At 28.4% G+C, this 13,976-nt stretch overlaps 1 protein-coding gene across 1 annotated transcript in view; it reads right to left on the bottom strand.

Annotated features, from left to right (window-relative positions):
• The window catches only part of LOC119669600 (F-box/LRR-repeat protein 16), a 78,138-nt gene extending 65,505 nt beyond the window's left edge, over nucleotides 1-12,633 (bottom strand). Inside the window, exon 1 of the mRNA XM_038079569.1 lies at nucleotides 11,000-12,633. Within this exon, the coding sequence (XP_037935497.1) occupies nucleotides 11,000-12,199 (1,200 nt within the window). The 5' untranslated portion in view covers nucleotides 12,200-12,633. The remainder of the gene's footprint in view (nucleotides 1-10,999) is intronic.
• Nucleotides 12,634-13,976: the final 1,343 nt, after the last annotated feature.

Genomic DNA, 13,976 nt, shown 5'->3' on the forward strand with positions numbered 1-13,976 from the left:
ATTTATTTATATTTTTATCATAATAAATATAAACTATAATATAATATAAACTAAATTATTTTGGAATTAATATAACTAATAAGACAACAGCTTAATTTTAAACCATTAAAATATTTAACTCAAAATTACTTTCTAACAAGTAACTTAAATTTCAAAAGATAGTGAACCCGTCTGTTTTATAATTTTTTGGTACATATTTTCGCATAATTCACAGGTGTTAATAAATATATATACGTATATATTTGAATAATATTTACACTTCATATTATTTATATTAGTGCTCTTATTTGACGAGTGTGTGGGTTGCTTTATATGCTTTGCTTGAAATGCCACTTATAACTTTTTGAAAAACATTTCAATATATTATTTATTTATAAGATTCCTATTAGACACGTAACATACAATTTTAAGAATCACTAAGAATATATAAAATGAAAAGTTTCAGAAATCCATAGGTGCACATACGGCGTGCTGCCAACCAAACACCTTTGATTTAAAATTAACATTAAAATTTATACACAATTTTTGAAAAAATGATTTGCTCTAAATAAAAAATAATTCTGACCTTGCAAAATATTTAGAATTTTCATCGTATATTGTTTATTTTTAATATTTTTAGATACAAATGTGTGAATCTGTATTTTTAATGTCCACAACTGAACTCGGAAGTACAACGAACCTTTAGGTTTATGTTAACAGATATTTATTATTTATCATTATGCAAACCAAAAATTTGATAAAATGAAAATCTAAATTTTGATGTAAGTAAATAAAATGGTTTATCTCCATGCTCATCTGTATTCTATTTGAATTCACCTGTCAATTAATATCAACAATTTATATCCCCACAATTTATATCTATAAGATGCCGTTCTGCTACTTAAAATATGACTCAAATTTGATTGATATAAATAAAATTAAGTATAATTTCAATGCGTTACGCAGAAAACAATTTCGGTTATCTCAAGAATATAATTGAATAAAAAATAAAGTATTTTTATAAAATTTATTATGATTAGTTTTATATTATTATTACCTATCCTTATGCAGCGGTACAAGCTTTGTGGTTTTGAAAGTTAATCTAAATAAAACACACTTAAGACTGAGATTTCATAAAATTTTTTTTTATATATTATTTGGAAATCTATTAGGCGTAAAATACATCATGCAAATGTTACAAGATATCTCACTATACTAAATACTTTTGAGGTAGTTGTGAAATGGAAAACTTGAATTAAACAAATGATACTTTAAAAACTGTTCTGTGATAGAAACTATTCCGATTATAAATTTTATTTAGAAATAATTTAAATAAGGGTCGCGGCTTTGAAATCAAATCTATAAATGTTATACTGGTTCCACTTAAAAAGACTTAAGCTATCCATATATTTTCCAAACAATTTGACGTTTCACAATTGTAATTTAGTTGCAGTCTTGAAGTTTGGATATCCATACCTCGGAGCTTTTAAACTTGGTGTGCATTGTTAAAAAATTCGACTGAAAATTCAGCTATTAATCGCTATTAATCTTTCCTTTTTAAAGCTTTGCATTATATCCTTTGTGTTGCTTGCTAGAATCACTACTAGGAGTAGTAGTAGTAGTTTTATTTTAGTTCAAAAACAATATATTTCAATCTTAAAACTAAACTATAAATAAATAAATTACAAAATATTATGAATTATTATTAATTGTTTTTGTTGAACTAAAAGCATGGATTAAATGCCAACTAAGTAATTAATTAATTCGTATTCTATTTTATTTCAATCTAAACATTTTCATCCATTATTCTTTGCTTGTATCTAATTGCATCTTTTACAAAGCTAGCAAGTGCGGCCCAGTTTGTCCCATTTAATTCTTTCTTTTAGAATTGAACATAACCCAATAAAGTGTATTATGTCCTCAGGCTGGTCTAAATTACACAATAAGCAATAAATCACTACATTGTCATAATTGTTATAATTCTCTTTATTAATATCTCTTTATAAATTTCTTGAATGTGAGGTAAGTATTATTCTAAAAAAATTAAATATAATGTACAATAATATATTTCAAAACATGTTTTTGAAAGTAAGTAAAAATAACGTTTCATCACGACGCAATGAGCGAGTCACATCAACCCCGAACTATAAACAGCTCAATGAAGAAGCATTGACTAAGTGGCAACAAAGTTGGAACACATCCACGAAAGGAAGATGGACACATAAGCTCATACCGAAAATAAATGATTGAACCAAAAGAAAACATGGGCAGATAAATTACTACCTAACGTAGCTGCTAACTGGACATGGCTACTTCAGAGCATATCTCTTTAAGTTCAAATAAACGAGAAAGATGACACGTGCCCAGCGTGTACAGATACAAAAGGAACCATGGAAGATATACACTTCGATTGTCCGAGATACGAAAACCTTCGCAGCTTCATGACAAGAGTAACCAGAGAACAGGTCACACCTGATACTGCTGTCTACAGAAAACTGGAATCTGGTATGTGTATTTGCGAAAGAAATCATAGAAAGACAGAGAATAGCATATAAAGCTAGATCTGCAGAACTAGATGGCAGCAATCGTTCAATTAACACCCTCCAAAATAATGCTTAAATGTGGTTTTGAATGGATGTATGGCTAGAAGATGCACAGTGCTAGGATGGGATTTAATACGTAGGTGCAAATCAAGCCAAATAGTAAGTCTTGATTGCGAATTGTGCGTACTAGTAGCACGGGCTATCACTATCTTCTGAAGATTTCACATTCTTAGATCGCATAGCTTAAAAATAAAAAAAAATCGCGACAATACCGGTTGCATGGTGTTATACGGTTAAAACCTATAAAAAGGAACTCTTACTTCACCCACATATAGCCTAGACGTTACCTCTTCCAGTAATTGTTCAGAATGAACTTATTTTTATTAAAAAAATCTCATTATTAAGTCATGCATCCAAATTAAATTAGTATACCCGAAAATAACCATCAACATTTTATATATTTTTTAATAACATTTAGTAAGTATTAAAAGTTATATTAAAATTTCTGTATTCTGTTGTATATAATAATTAAATTAAATGTTAAAACGAAAGTAAAATAGCACAACGAAAACTTGAACCAATTATAGATAAACTAGATAAGAGATTTTTGGCAAACAAGCGAACAAATTGTTCTACATTTGGAAATTTTCTTTTGACCGAAATGGTTTCATATCTTTTTTAAAGGAACATCATAGTTTACAGCAAACTGTCTTGTTTTTAACTGAGCCGTTATTCCAGTTGTTTTATTTTCAGATAGGAAAATTGGCGCAAAATCCAAACAAACGCATGAGTAAATATGTATCTATTGTTATAATCAAGTGACACACTAAATGGAACTCAAGGAAAAACCGCAGAATGACAGAATCCTTTTGGATTGAAATCTGCTTTTTTATGATTTATACGCTTGAAATTGGGTCATGTCGAAATTATTTCGTCTGCTTTTCAGAACTTTGATCTTAACATTTTTGTATATTCATTCTTCCCAAAAACCTAGTTTATTTAAAAAAAAAAATATTTAAAACAAAATAAATAAAAATTGTTTTCAGATCATTTATTCGCAACTTTGAATTTAAATTGATTTTATAAAAAGTTTTATATATCAAATATGCACATAAATATCAGATATTAACATTTTGATATAAACTACTAATAATTTTTAACAAGCTTTTACCATAAATAACAAAATATCTCCACAATACTACGTACTACATTAGTAAAATATTTGCACTAAACACAATATAACTAAATTAACAGTAAATATAAACAAAATATAATTAAATTTGTAAACTGGTGAAATTGTATTCTAAATTGTATTTTAGAAAGATAATCATAACACTAACACTCTGCTTTTTATATGGTCAGAATAACACATATTCTGATAATCAATAATTAAATTTTAACAATAAATTTTAGCTCTTAATCATAGATTTTAACTACATCATATTATTTAAAGTTATGAATAGCTATAGTCAAATAGTGTATGACTGACCAGTTTGCCTTTGAGATACAAGATCTAATTGTCTTACGTGGTTACCTGCCATATGGGCTTAACACCGTAGTGTTCTAAACACACGTATTAAGATAATGCGCCGGTAACCTGACTACAATTGATTATTATCTGTTCTAATATAACTTCTTTCTTGTTTTCCAGTAAGGCTCATTAAGTCACAACATCCGCTTAAAAAAATGTGACTCCACATCTGGTGAGATATAGTAAATGCTAAAAATTTTTTTGCGTAACTTTAAGTGTTTAGCCACCACGACACTCCCTTGCGGGGCTAAACCAATGTTCAGGACAACTAAAGTTATAAGTACTTGAATTTCATTGTACCAGATTTCATAAGTGATGGGGTGTAGCAAGTGGTTTTCACAAGTTATAGTCTAAAACAGTACATGACTGTGGCTTTTAAGACCGGCATGCTTTTCTTCGGGTGTATTCTAACCCATATCCCAAAGAGGAATTGTCTTTGGGATAGCATAAGTTGTTGAAGCAAGAACTCATGCCTTTGTAGGAATATTCTATATTATATTTGAAAGCCTGAATGTTTTTTATGAAATCATGATATATATACTATTTTAACCTATTTGACACTTGCCTATTGACATAATTGCTAGCATATTAACCAAGGTTAGATCTATCTCAACGCAACCTTTATTTTAATTTGTTTTCACATGCATTATTTTAAATTATTTATTTTTATAATATATTCATTGAGTTTCAAACTATCTCTACAGATTCACTGTTTTATTGTACATCTCTTTTTATGAGAGATGTTTAAGTATGAAATACGTAGTTTGCATTGTGTACAGGATAAAACTCACATCTGTGATATATGATTAATTCAAGAAATTTGTTTGTACAGAATTATTTGTTTTATTTTGACTTATAAAAATAAAAATTTTTGTATTTATTTCTTAATAATTGAAGTAGATTACAAAAATCGGTACAAATTATATATTTATCACCTTAACAGATCGTTCACCAATCTGCATTTGTTGTATTTTTAAGTTCTTTATAACTGTTTCTCTTAATATACATTATTACTCAAATTTTAATCAAGTAATAATGCATGGAGACTTATTATGTCCCACTGAACGAAAAAAAAATGAAACTCATATTTTCAGTTTTGAAAATATCAGCAAGTGATTTCAAAGCCAATTAAAAGGAAAGATTATATCCACTGCTTGATTTCCTTATTTATATCAAATTGATTTCTATTATCATACCAACGTTGGTTGTAGTTCCACATTCTTCTACCCACTATTACGAAGCATTGTGAATTCAAAATAGATTTTTTAGCTAATTGAGGAGAACTCATTCCTTCCTCCACTTTAACTAACTAACATTATCATACCATGATGCCGATATGCATCACAAATGATCTTAAACTTATAAGTTTTATAAGACAATAAATTTTTAAAATTGACAATATTATGATACATATTATAATGACGTTAAATTTTTCTCAAGAATCTAAAAGTGTAAGTACTTTCTAAAATTTAGAATAATATATTATATAGAAGAACTAAAGTACAATAAATTTATTTAGGATTTTCTATCATTTTACAAATCAGTAGAGGTCTACCTTAGTCAAACCTCTACTCTCTTTAACCTAATTAAATAATTTCTTAAATAAAAAAAATTAAATGCACAGATTATTCCCACAAAAGCCACCTTATTGAATACAGTGGCTGTACTGACACCAGTAACACTAGTCTAAGAATAGTCTAGCATGCTGACCGGATACAACGACTGCTCTCATGAGGAGGAAGGAAATGATTAAAATAAGTTTAAAATAAATTTATAAACAAAATTAATTTTTAAACAAATCAAATTTAAAAGTGAATTTGCCCTCAATTAAATAATGCCTTTCTGCGTACAATTGATATTTTATTTGCTTAAAAAAAAATATTTTTTTTAAATTTTATTTATATATTTAAAAATTATTTCTAAATAAACTTAAACAAAAAGTGGAAAATGTTGACACTTTCTAGAGAATGAAATAGTTGTCTATTGTATGATTGGGCGCAGATTGGTGACACGACGACTGCTTTTATGCATTTGAATATGTCATTTTAGAAAAATAGAGAAATATTTAAATTAAGTGAATTTCGCATATTTTATAGAAACAGAAATTAACGCTACATCCATGACAGTGGGTGTTTTCGGCGTTGAGCACAATCACCTCTGTGACAAACCAGAAAATTAAAAGTACATACATATTTGACATATACTAAAATAAAATAATTATACAAAATAATTATGTTTTAGAACGAACGTACTGTTAGAGTAAGTTCTTGCCCTATATTATATATTAAATTGTTATATATGTAGTATATATATACTAATAAATACATATTATAAATAAAAAAAATCTAAATAAAACCAAATATATCTCTCTACGTCAAACTTAAAACAAATATTTAAAAATTGATTTCTTAATACAAATATTTTTCTTTTGACTTGTCACATTTGATCACATTTGATTTGTAAATGATATGATATAAATATATTCTAAACCTTAATGAAAAAAAACTATGTATATTTATAAGATTTTACAAATTTAAAACAAATAAAATAAATATTTGTTACAAGTTAATATAATTTAATAACTGATATTAGAAACAGCATCTATAAAGTGTTTAGAACCATATCGAAATACTTGGATATACAAGCGTCCTCTACTTCGTTTAAGAATGATGCCTTCGGTGTTTGCCATTTTTTACTGAAATTGATATCCCTGACTAAATATTAACAAGGTTTTCTTTACATGGTACACTAATATTATAATTTCCTTCTAGCAGTTAATATAAAAAACTTTTAAAATAATTATAATATAATTTTATATATAAACCTATTAGTGCTCAATTTCAAATATACAAGTATTTATCATTAGTGTATTTAGTTTTATAATATTTTATTAAATATAATACAAAGAAAATAATAATCAAAAACGCTCTTTTTGGAAATGCTATACATCCTCAAAACTCCTAATGACACCAGACTCAATTATAAAACTGACATACAAGGCTGTGCTCAAGTATATAAAAACACCTTAAACATATCAATTCCTCTATATTATTCCTCTATATATGTATAGTTATTATATTTATTGTCATAATATTGTATAATTATTTTGTATATACATGTAATTCATATTTAAATGTTAGCAAACTCGGGGAAATATATGATATGTACTTTACACTAAAATACTTCCTTTAAAGATAGAATTCCGGGCAATGCCACTATTATTTATTGTTTCAACATTCTTTTAATAAAATGAAAATATGTTACAGAAGTATAGAAAGTTCCTTTAAAAAATCATACATAGAATGATTTTAAATTAAGTAAATATTAAAATTTGAGTGCGTTTTATAATAAATTTTAAAGTTCTCGATTTTTAATTGATTTGGAACAGTTAAATTGTGTGAAGTGGTTTTTCAATCCCTTTTTTTAGTTTCAGATACATAATTCTAATAAAAATGTTTTAACCTGTTCATAACGGAAGCTAAATCACATTTTAAAAATTTAATTCAGTTTCTTACTGAACTAAAAATTAAATATACATATATATATTATTTAAATTTGGTTCAAACAACCAAATTTCCTTAATTTCGTAAAAATGAAATTAAGCTAATTTCGAAAGTGTTCATACTGCCCCAAATTAAGGAAATCATAAAGGATAAAGGATGGCATTCAGTAGTTTTATTAGCTTTAGTAGATTTCAGGTATACGAATCATTATTTTTCACTCTATTTTAAATTAATAACAGTTACAGTTCTTTCTCTATATTCAAATTCAAAAATTGGCACTGTTTTCAAAATATTTCACTTTTTCGTTGATTCAACTTTATCTTTTCATGGAAAACTGCCTTAATTTCGTTAGAACGAAATAAAGCAAAATTCCCTTAATTTCATTCTAACCTCAAAACTGAATTTTGTATGGAAAAAAAATTTGTATGAAAAAAACTATATACATTTATTTAGTATATAAATACATATATATATTTTATATATTTATATATTATATATATATATATTTTATTATATTTAAAACATATAACAAAAAAAAATGCGAATATTTAAAATTTAGCTGTTCAATTATACAATTTATTAATCGTTAAATAATAAAATTAATTTAAAATATTGACACTGAAATTATAAAATACATTTAAAATAATTTTAATATAAATACAGTTGCTGACATATATTAAGTTTTTCAGCAAACGAAGTTTAAATTTAAATAAATTAAATTTAAAACGAAGTTTAAAATATTTGTATTCAGCACGTATTTTAAAAATGAAATACCGATGCAGTAATGCTTCTTAAAATTAAATATAGAGCAGTTGCCAGAAGGGTTCAGTAAAACACAATCAATGTTCTGGCTGTTATATATGAGCAATGTCAGTTAATACATCTTAACTCATATAATATTGATAAATATTGAAATAATAGCAATTTCATCATGTCAGATTTTTTCGCTCCTATTTCAATCAAATACAATTTGGTGCGAATAATTTTCCATTTATATGCACACAAATCTCTTCCTGCAACTAAGCGCGGAAGTGCATGTGTCAATGCTGTTTAGATCAAGTGGAAGCTTGTCAACTGTGCTGTCAAAAGCTTTTCAGATTATGACAACTTTTCTCTGACACGCATTCAAAGTGTCAGTTCCCAGTTAATTTTCATTAGCGTAAACGATGGAAAGTGCCATTTTATATTCAGTTTGGTGAATTTTCTCTTAGAGATAGTTTTCAATAAAATCGAGTTTACTTAAATAAATTTCTAAGAACTTAGAACAGCTAAATACTTAAAATTATATCCAAAACATATAATAAAACAATTAAAAGGATTCCAAAAGGATAAATTAACTAAAAAGATCTATGGTTCAAAAAGTTATACTTTCGGTTTGTGGTGATCAAGACCATCATAAACCGAAAGTATAACTTTATATAATTAATTTAAAATATGCAAGAAAAGTTAAAAATTATACATTTTTTATATCTTTTTTTATTAGTTAAATGTTTTATTGAAGATTTTTGTAAACTTTGCACTGATTTTAAAATTTAAATAAAAAATGAAATTTAAAAAATTACAATTCAGATTCAGTTTAAAAATTATTTTAAACAGATATTTTATCAATATTAAATGACATAAAGATTATAATTGATCTTATTTCTATTTTATTAGATTTTATAACTCAGTGAATTATATTTACGGAATTCAAATATTATACGACCCAGCGCAAGCATCAAAATATGTGTCCTAGAATGAAGTGTAGTCCATATATTACACCCATACTGTTATGGTTATAAAAAAAAAAGATGGTGTGGAGAGAAAATTGTTGCGTCTATTGATTTATTTCTTTGAACGCAAACATATGTAATATTATATTATATATTGCGAACAAGGGATGCGTATCTATGTACTACTATACCCAAACGTTTTCTACGATTACACAAGCAAAATAAATTTTAAGCTTCACAATCGTGTGAGTTCAATGTTAGATGTCGCAGTGAATGGGGAGAATTTTATTGTTCAAGACCAACTTAAAATTACTTGTAAATTGCCATTGTTACCTTTGAAATAACGGTGACCTATAAGTCTCGACATTTACCAATTAATATAGTAATATTCATACTATATTGGAATTAATACCAATTATATATTTAGTAGTACTATATTAAAAAATATAGTATTTTTTACGGGTAGTGTGAAGAATATAGTTCGTTTTTCGTACTTAGAATACAGATATAAATTCATCTAATCTGTTCACGTTTCTGAAGACTTCTTTTGTACGCAAGGGAGATATTGAAATTTTCAAAACCTTTATTACAGAGTACAACAAAACAAATTTTTTCCCTGATACGTGTCTTTTTATTTAAAAAAAAAAAAACTTTAAAAAAATAGTTTATCCAGATCGGAGGTGATGTAGTCAATTTTTGTCGAAATCCGTTCCGCTTGTAAAAGAACGGCGCATATATAGTATTTTTAGTATAGACATAGTAACACGTAATAACTTTGGTAACTTTTTGTAGAATGCAAACTCCATTAACAATCTTCATAAACAATCTTAACACATTTACTGTTAATGGAAATAATATAAAATTATTGAAGTTATATGCACAGTTTCACCAGGTAACGAACTGCAACGTTGGTGATATTTTTATTCCTATCAAATTTATCAAAGATTAGATTAAAGAAAATCGCATGAATATGGTCCATATTGGGTTTAACTCAATTCCTTATATATTGTCAAATATAAAAATCAAAAAACAAAAAAAAAGACAAATGAAAAGAACCGCGACATATAAATAGAAGATGTGTAATTTCTTAAATCTTGAAGCATCCTCTGCTTTGTACAACAGATCCACAGCTAATGGATACATCTAGATCTTTATGAATACACTGTAAGTATTTCTATGATTAACTTATTAGATTAGATTTGTTGATATAATAGAATTGTATAAGAGAAGTTTAGAAAAATATTAAAACCATTTTTTTTTTAAATAAAGTTTCTGAACCACAGTTATTGTACTTTTAAAATGTAGGTAATTAAACGATTATATCTGGTTACTATTATTAAACTACTAAAATTTCAGTAGGACATAGTGTATTACCAACACTTTATAACTAGATGTGGTCAAATAATTATATTATACTTTAATAAGATCATCCTTTATCACAACATATATGAAAAATTCTTATCTGTTTAAATATGTGTATATGTCAAACTATATATGGTCTTTAATACTATAATAGTTGTAGTCTAAAATAAATACTTTTAATTCTTTTATTATTTCTGTTTATACTATATTACATATATTACAATATATAATATGTAATATATAATATATAACATAATATATGATAGTTAATTTTCAATGATAACTTAGTATATCAATTTTATTATAAAGCAAATAATAAAATAGTTTTAAATACTTAATAGGAAAATAAAAAAAGGTGTTCAAACTCACCTGCAAATGGTCAAGCAATGCTTCTAAACCACGATCGCTAATTGAAGAGCACCGTAAACTTAACGAATGTATGTGTTTGGACGCTAGTGGAAATGAATGTACAACATCCAAAGCATCCTCATCGGCAGCGCCAACCAAAGCTAAAGCATGAAAACCTCGACGTATTAATGAGTTATATAGTTTAACACGATCACAGCTTGCTACTTGACGCAATTCCCGACATTGTAACGTAGGTAATAACCCCGACCAGTAGCGTGGACTTCGATATAGTATATCTCGCCATTTAATGCAAACCTGTGCTAGTACCCGTCTTTCATACGACGAAAAATACAAAAAAAACTTATTCAGAAATCTGTCGTCCAACATAAGAGCATCTATACTTGTTATGGGCGGCGGATGTTTATGTAATATCAAAGCGGATTGATTCACAGCAGCGACTAGATGTGTCGATGCAGCAGCACCACCAATTATGCCACCACTGCCTGCATATGGGTGATGCAAATGTGGATTCGGCAATTGTTTACGCAATTGAATCGGTGTGCCAGATTGACTTTTTTGTACTGCAGCCATGCCCATTGTGTTGAATTGTGGTGATCCGTGCGGTATGGCAATATTCATTTGTTTAGCAATTGAGTTAACTGTGGGTGCAGGTGGAGCACCCAGTGCACCATGAGGTGGGCTTGCTGCTCCAGAGTTTATCATGTTTGAGTTGACCAATGTTGAGCTTGCTATTTGTGTTTGCAACTGTTGTTGCTGGATTATTTGAAAATTTGTTGTAGAATGATGCGTTGCTGTGCTACTTGCTGAGTTTTGTTGATTATTACTGCTATTGTTGTGAGCGTTGCTCAAATTGGTGGATTGTGTATGACTGCCACTGCTTCGTGTGGGCTTATCAGGTGTATTGTTACTGTTTGTATTACTATTAGAATTGTTGCTGTTGTTAGAATTATTACTATTATTGCTGCTATTATTACTGCTACTGCTGCTGCTGCTGCTGCTGCTGCCACCACAAAGCGCATTTGTTACTCTTTCCATTACTGACGTTTTCCCACTTGATGTAGAGCCAGTCGAAGAGGAAGAAGAAGAGGTTGATGAACCACTGCCATGATGATGTTTTGAACGCAAACCCAAACCATTTATTCGTTTGGAAAGTTCAGCGGAGGCTCGTTCGACTACGCCTTGCGCTGATATTGAAGACATTGTATTCTGAAACAAATTCACTTTGTCTCACTCTGGCCAACCGTTCAAAATTTGTAATTATTCAACTTACAAGTTTATACGTCAATTTGGCCCAGATTTTACTTTAGCAGGTATCCTACTATATTTTAAAGAAATTACTATGTTTGTATGTTAGTGCTTTTGCTCGTAATACTGCGCCAGCACATGTGCGTGTTTCGTCGGTATGGAAGTCGCAATTTCAAATGGTAGTGTTAGCACAGGAATGGTAGTAACAGTAGTTTTACTTCTACTTAGTTTGCATATATGCACTTCAAAACAAAATTTGCATTTTAGTTTACCATACTTCACAACTTTCGTTCCAAACTGAACCACTTTTTTCTTAGTTTTACTTTAATGTTTAAAAAAATTTCTCAAAATATGAATTCTGCGTCAGGCATTTTAAATACAATGCATATGTTTACCTTGAAAGAAAAAAAATCTATTAGGGTTTTGTAAATTTAAAATATACTCTATGTTTGCATAATCTTAACACTTAAAGCATTATAAAAATTTATTTAATGTATTTTTAAAAACTTGAAAATAGTACATTTTTTATCATTAAAATATATTAAGCTTTATAAGTATATACATTCACATAAAAGAAGCAGAGTTCAGCGATAAATCCACTGATCAAGTCTTATATATTAAGTATTATTGTAGTTCTCAAGTACTTGACACCAAATCAATGATCCCAATTGTTAAAGATTACTAGCTCCGAAATAAAGGTTTGCCTAACGTATGTAGGTTTTCAATGAGTGAAAGTCAACAAGCTTTTATTAAATGACTAAAAATCCATTTTTCAAATTTTTATTAACAAAATTAAAAACATTATTGAAAATATCTCAGGCATTCGTTATTGAACTTTTATATCTTCAGAAGAACCATATCTCAGCAAGTAGTAGTTTTTAATGATCATTTGAAAGAAAGCCATTCCATGGCTAACAAAAATCAGTGGGTCAACTGTCCACATCTAGCTCCAAGAAGAGCAAAATACTTTCTTAACACAAACAATTCTAATATTCAGCCATATAGAGACACCAATAGAAAAACTATATCACTTCTTTTTTGATTAAAATTGAATATATGAATGTGGAAGTTATATGGTTTCAAAAGGATAGTAACACTGGTCAAACAATATATGTATCTTATTTCGGTTTTTTTGTTCAAGAAACTTTTTTAATAAATCATGCGATTTGGGCTTCTTTTTAAGGGTTTACACAAAGGATGGTGATAACGCCGATTATCCTAAAATTATTGACGCTTTGGAAACAAACAGATGTCAAGTTATGGCTAAACAGCTATCAAGTTATTAAATACAAGGTGAGATGAAAAAACTGCAACAAAGTAAAACGCCATAATTTTTTCATTTTTTTTAAATTTTATTGAATGAAAGCAAAAAATGTCGGAAATAACATCAAATTTGAGAATCGGTTTAGATTTGTTCGAATTGGCCACCTTTGGCCCGAAAGTGGCTCTGCGGTATTTTGTCCCATTCTCGGCGAAGCGCTTGCTTGAGATGATCGACACTTTGGTATTTTTTAGTTCCAACCTTGCTTTCCAAAATACCCCAGGCACAATAGTCCAACGGATTGGCATCCGGAGATTTTGGTGGCCATTGTGCGGTGGAAATGAAGCGAGGAACCTCATTTCTTAACCATTCTTGGATGGCGCGTGCTGAGTGCGATGGTGCTGAGTCCTGTTGGAATGTCCAAGGTCTGCGGCCGAAATGTTTGCGTGCCCAGGGCTTCAGAACTCCCTC

The sequence above is a fragment of the Teleopsis dalmanni genome, chromosome 1 (assembly GCF_002237135.1).
Source record: "Teleopsis dalmanni isolate 2A chromosome 1, ASM223713v2, whole genome shotgun sequence".
Lineage (NCBI taxonomy): Eukaryota > Metazoa > Arthropoda > Insecta > Diptera > Diopsidae > Teleopsis > Teleopsis dalmanni.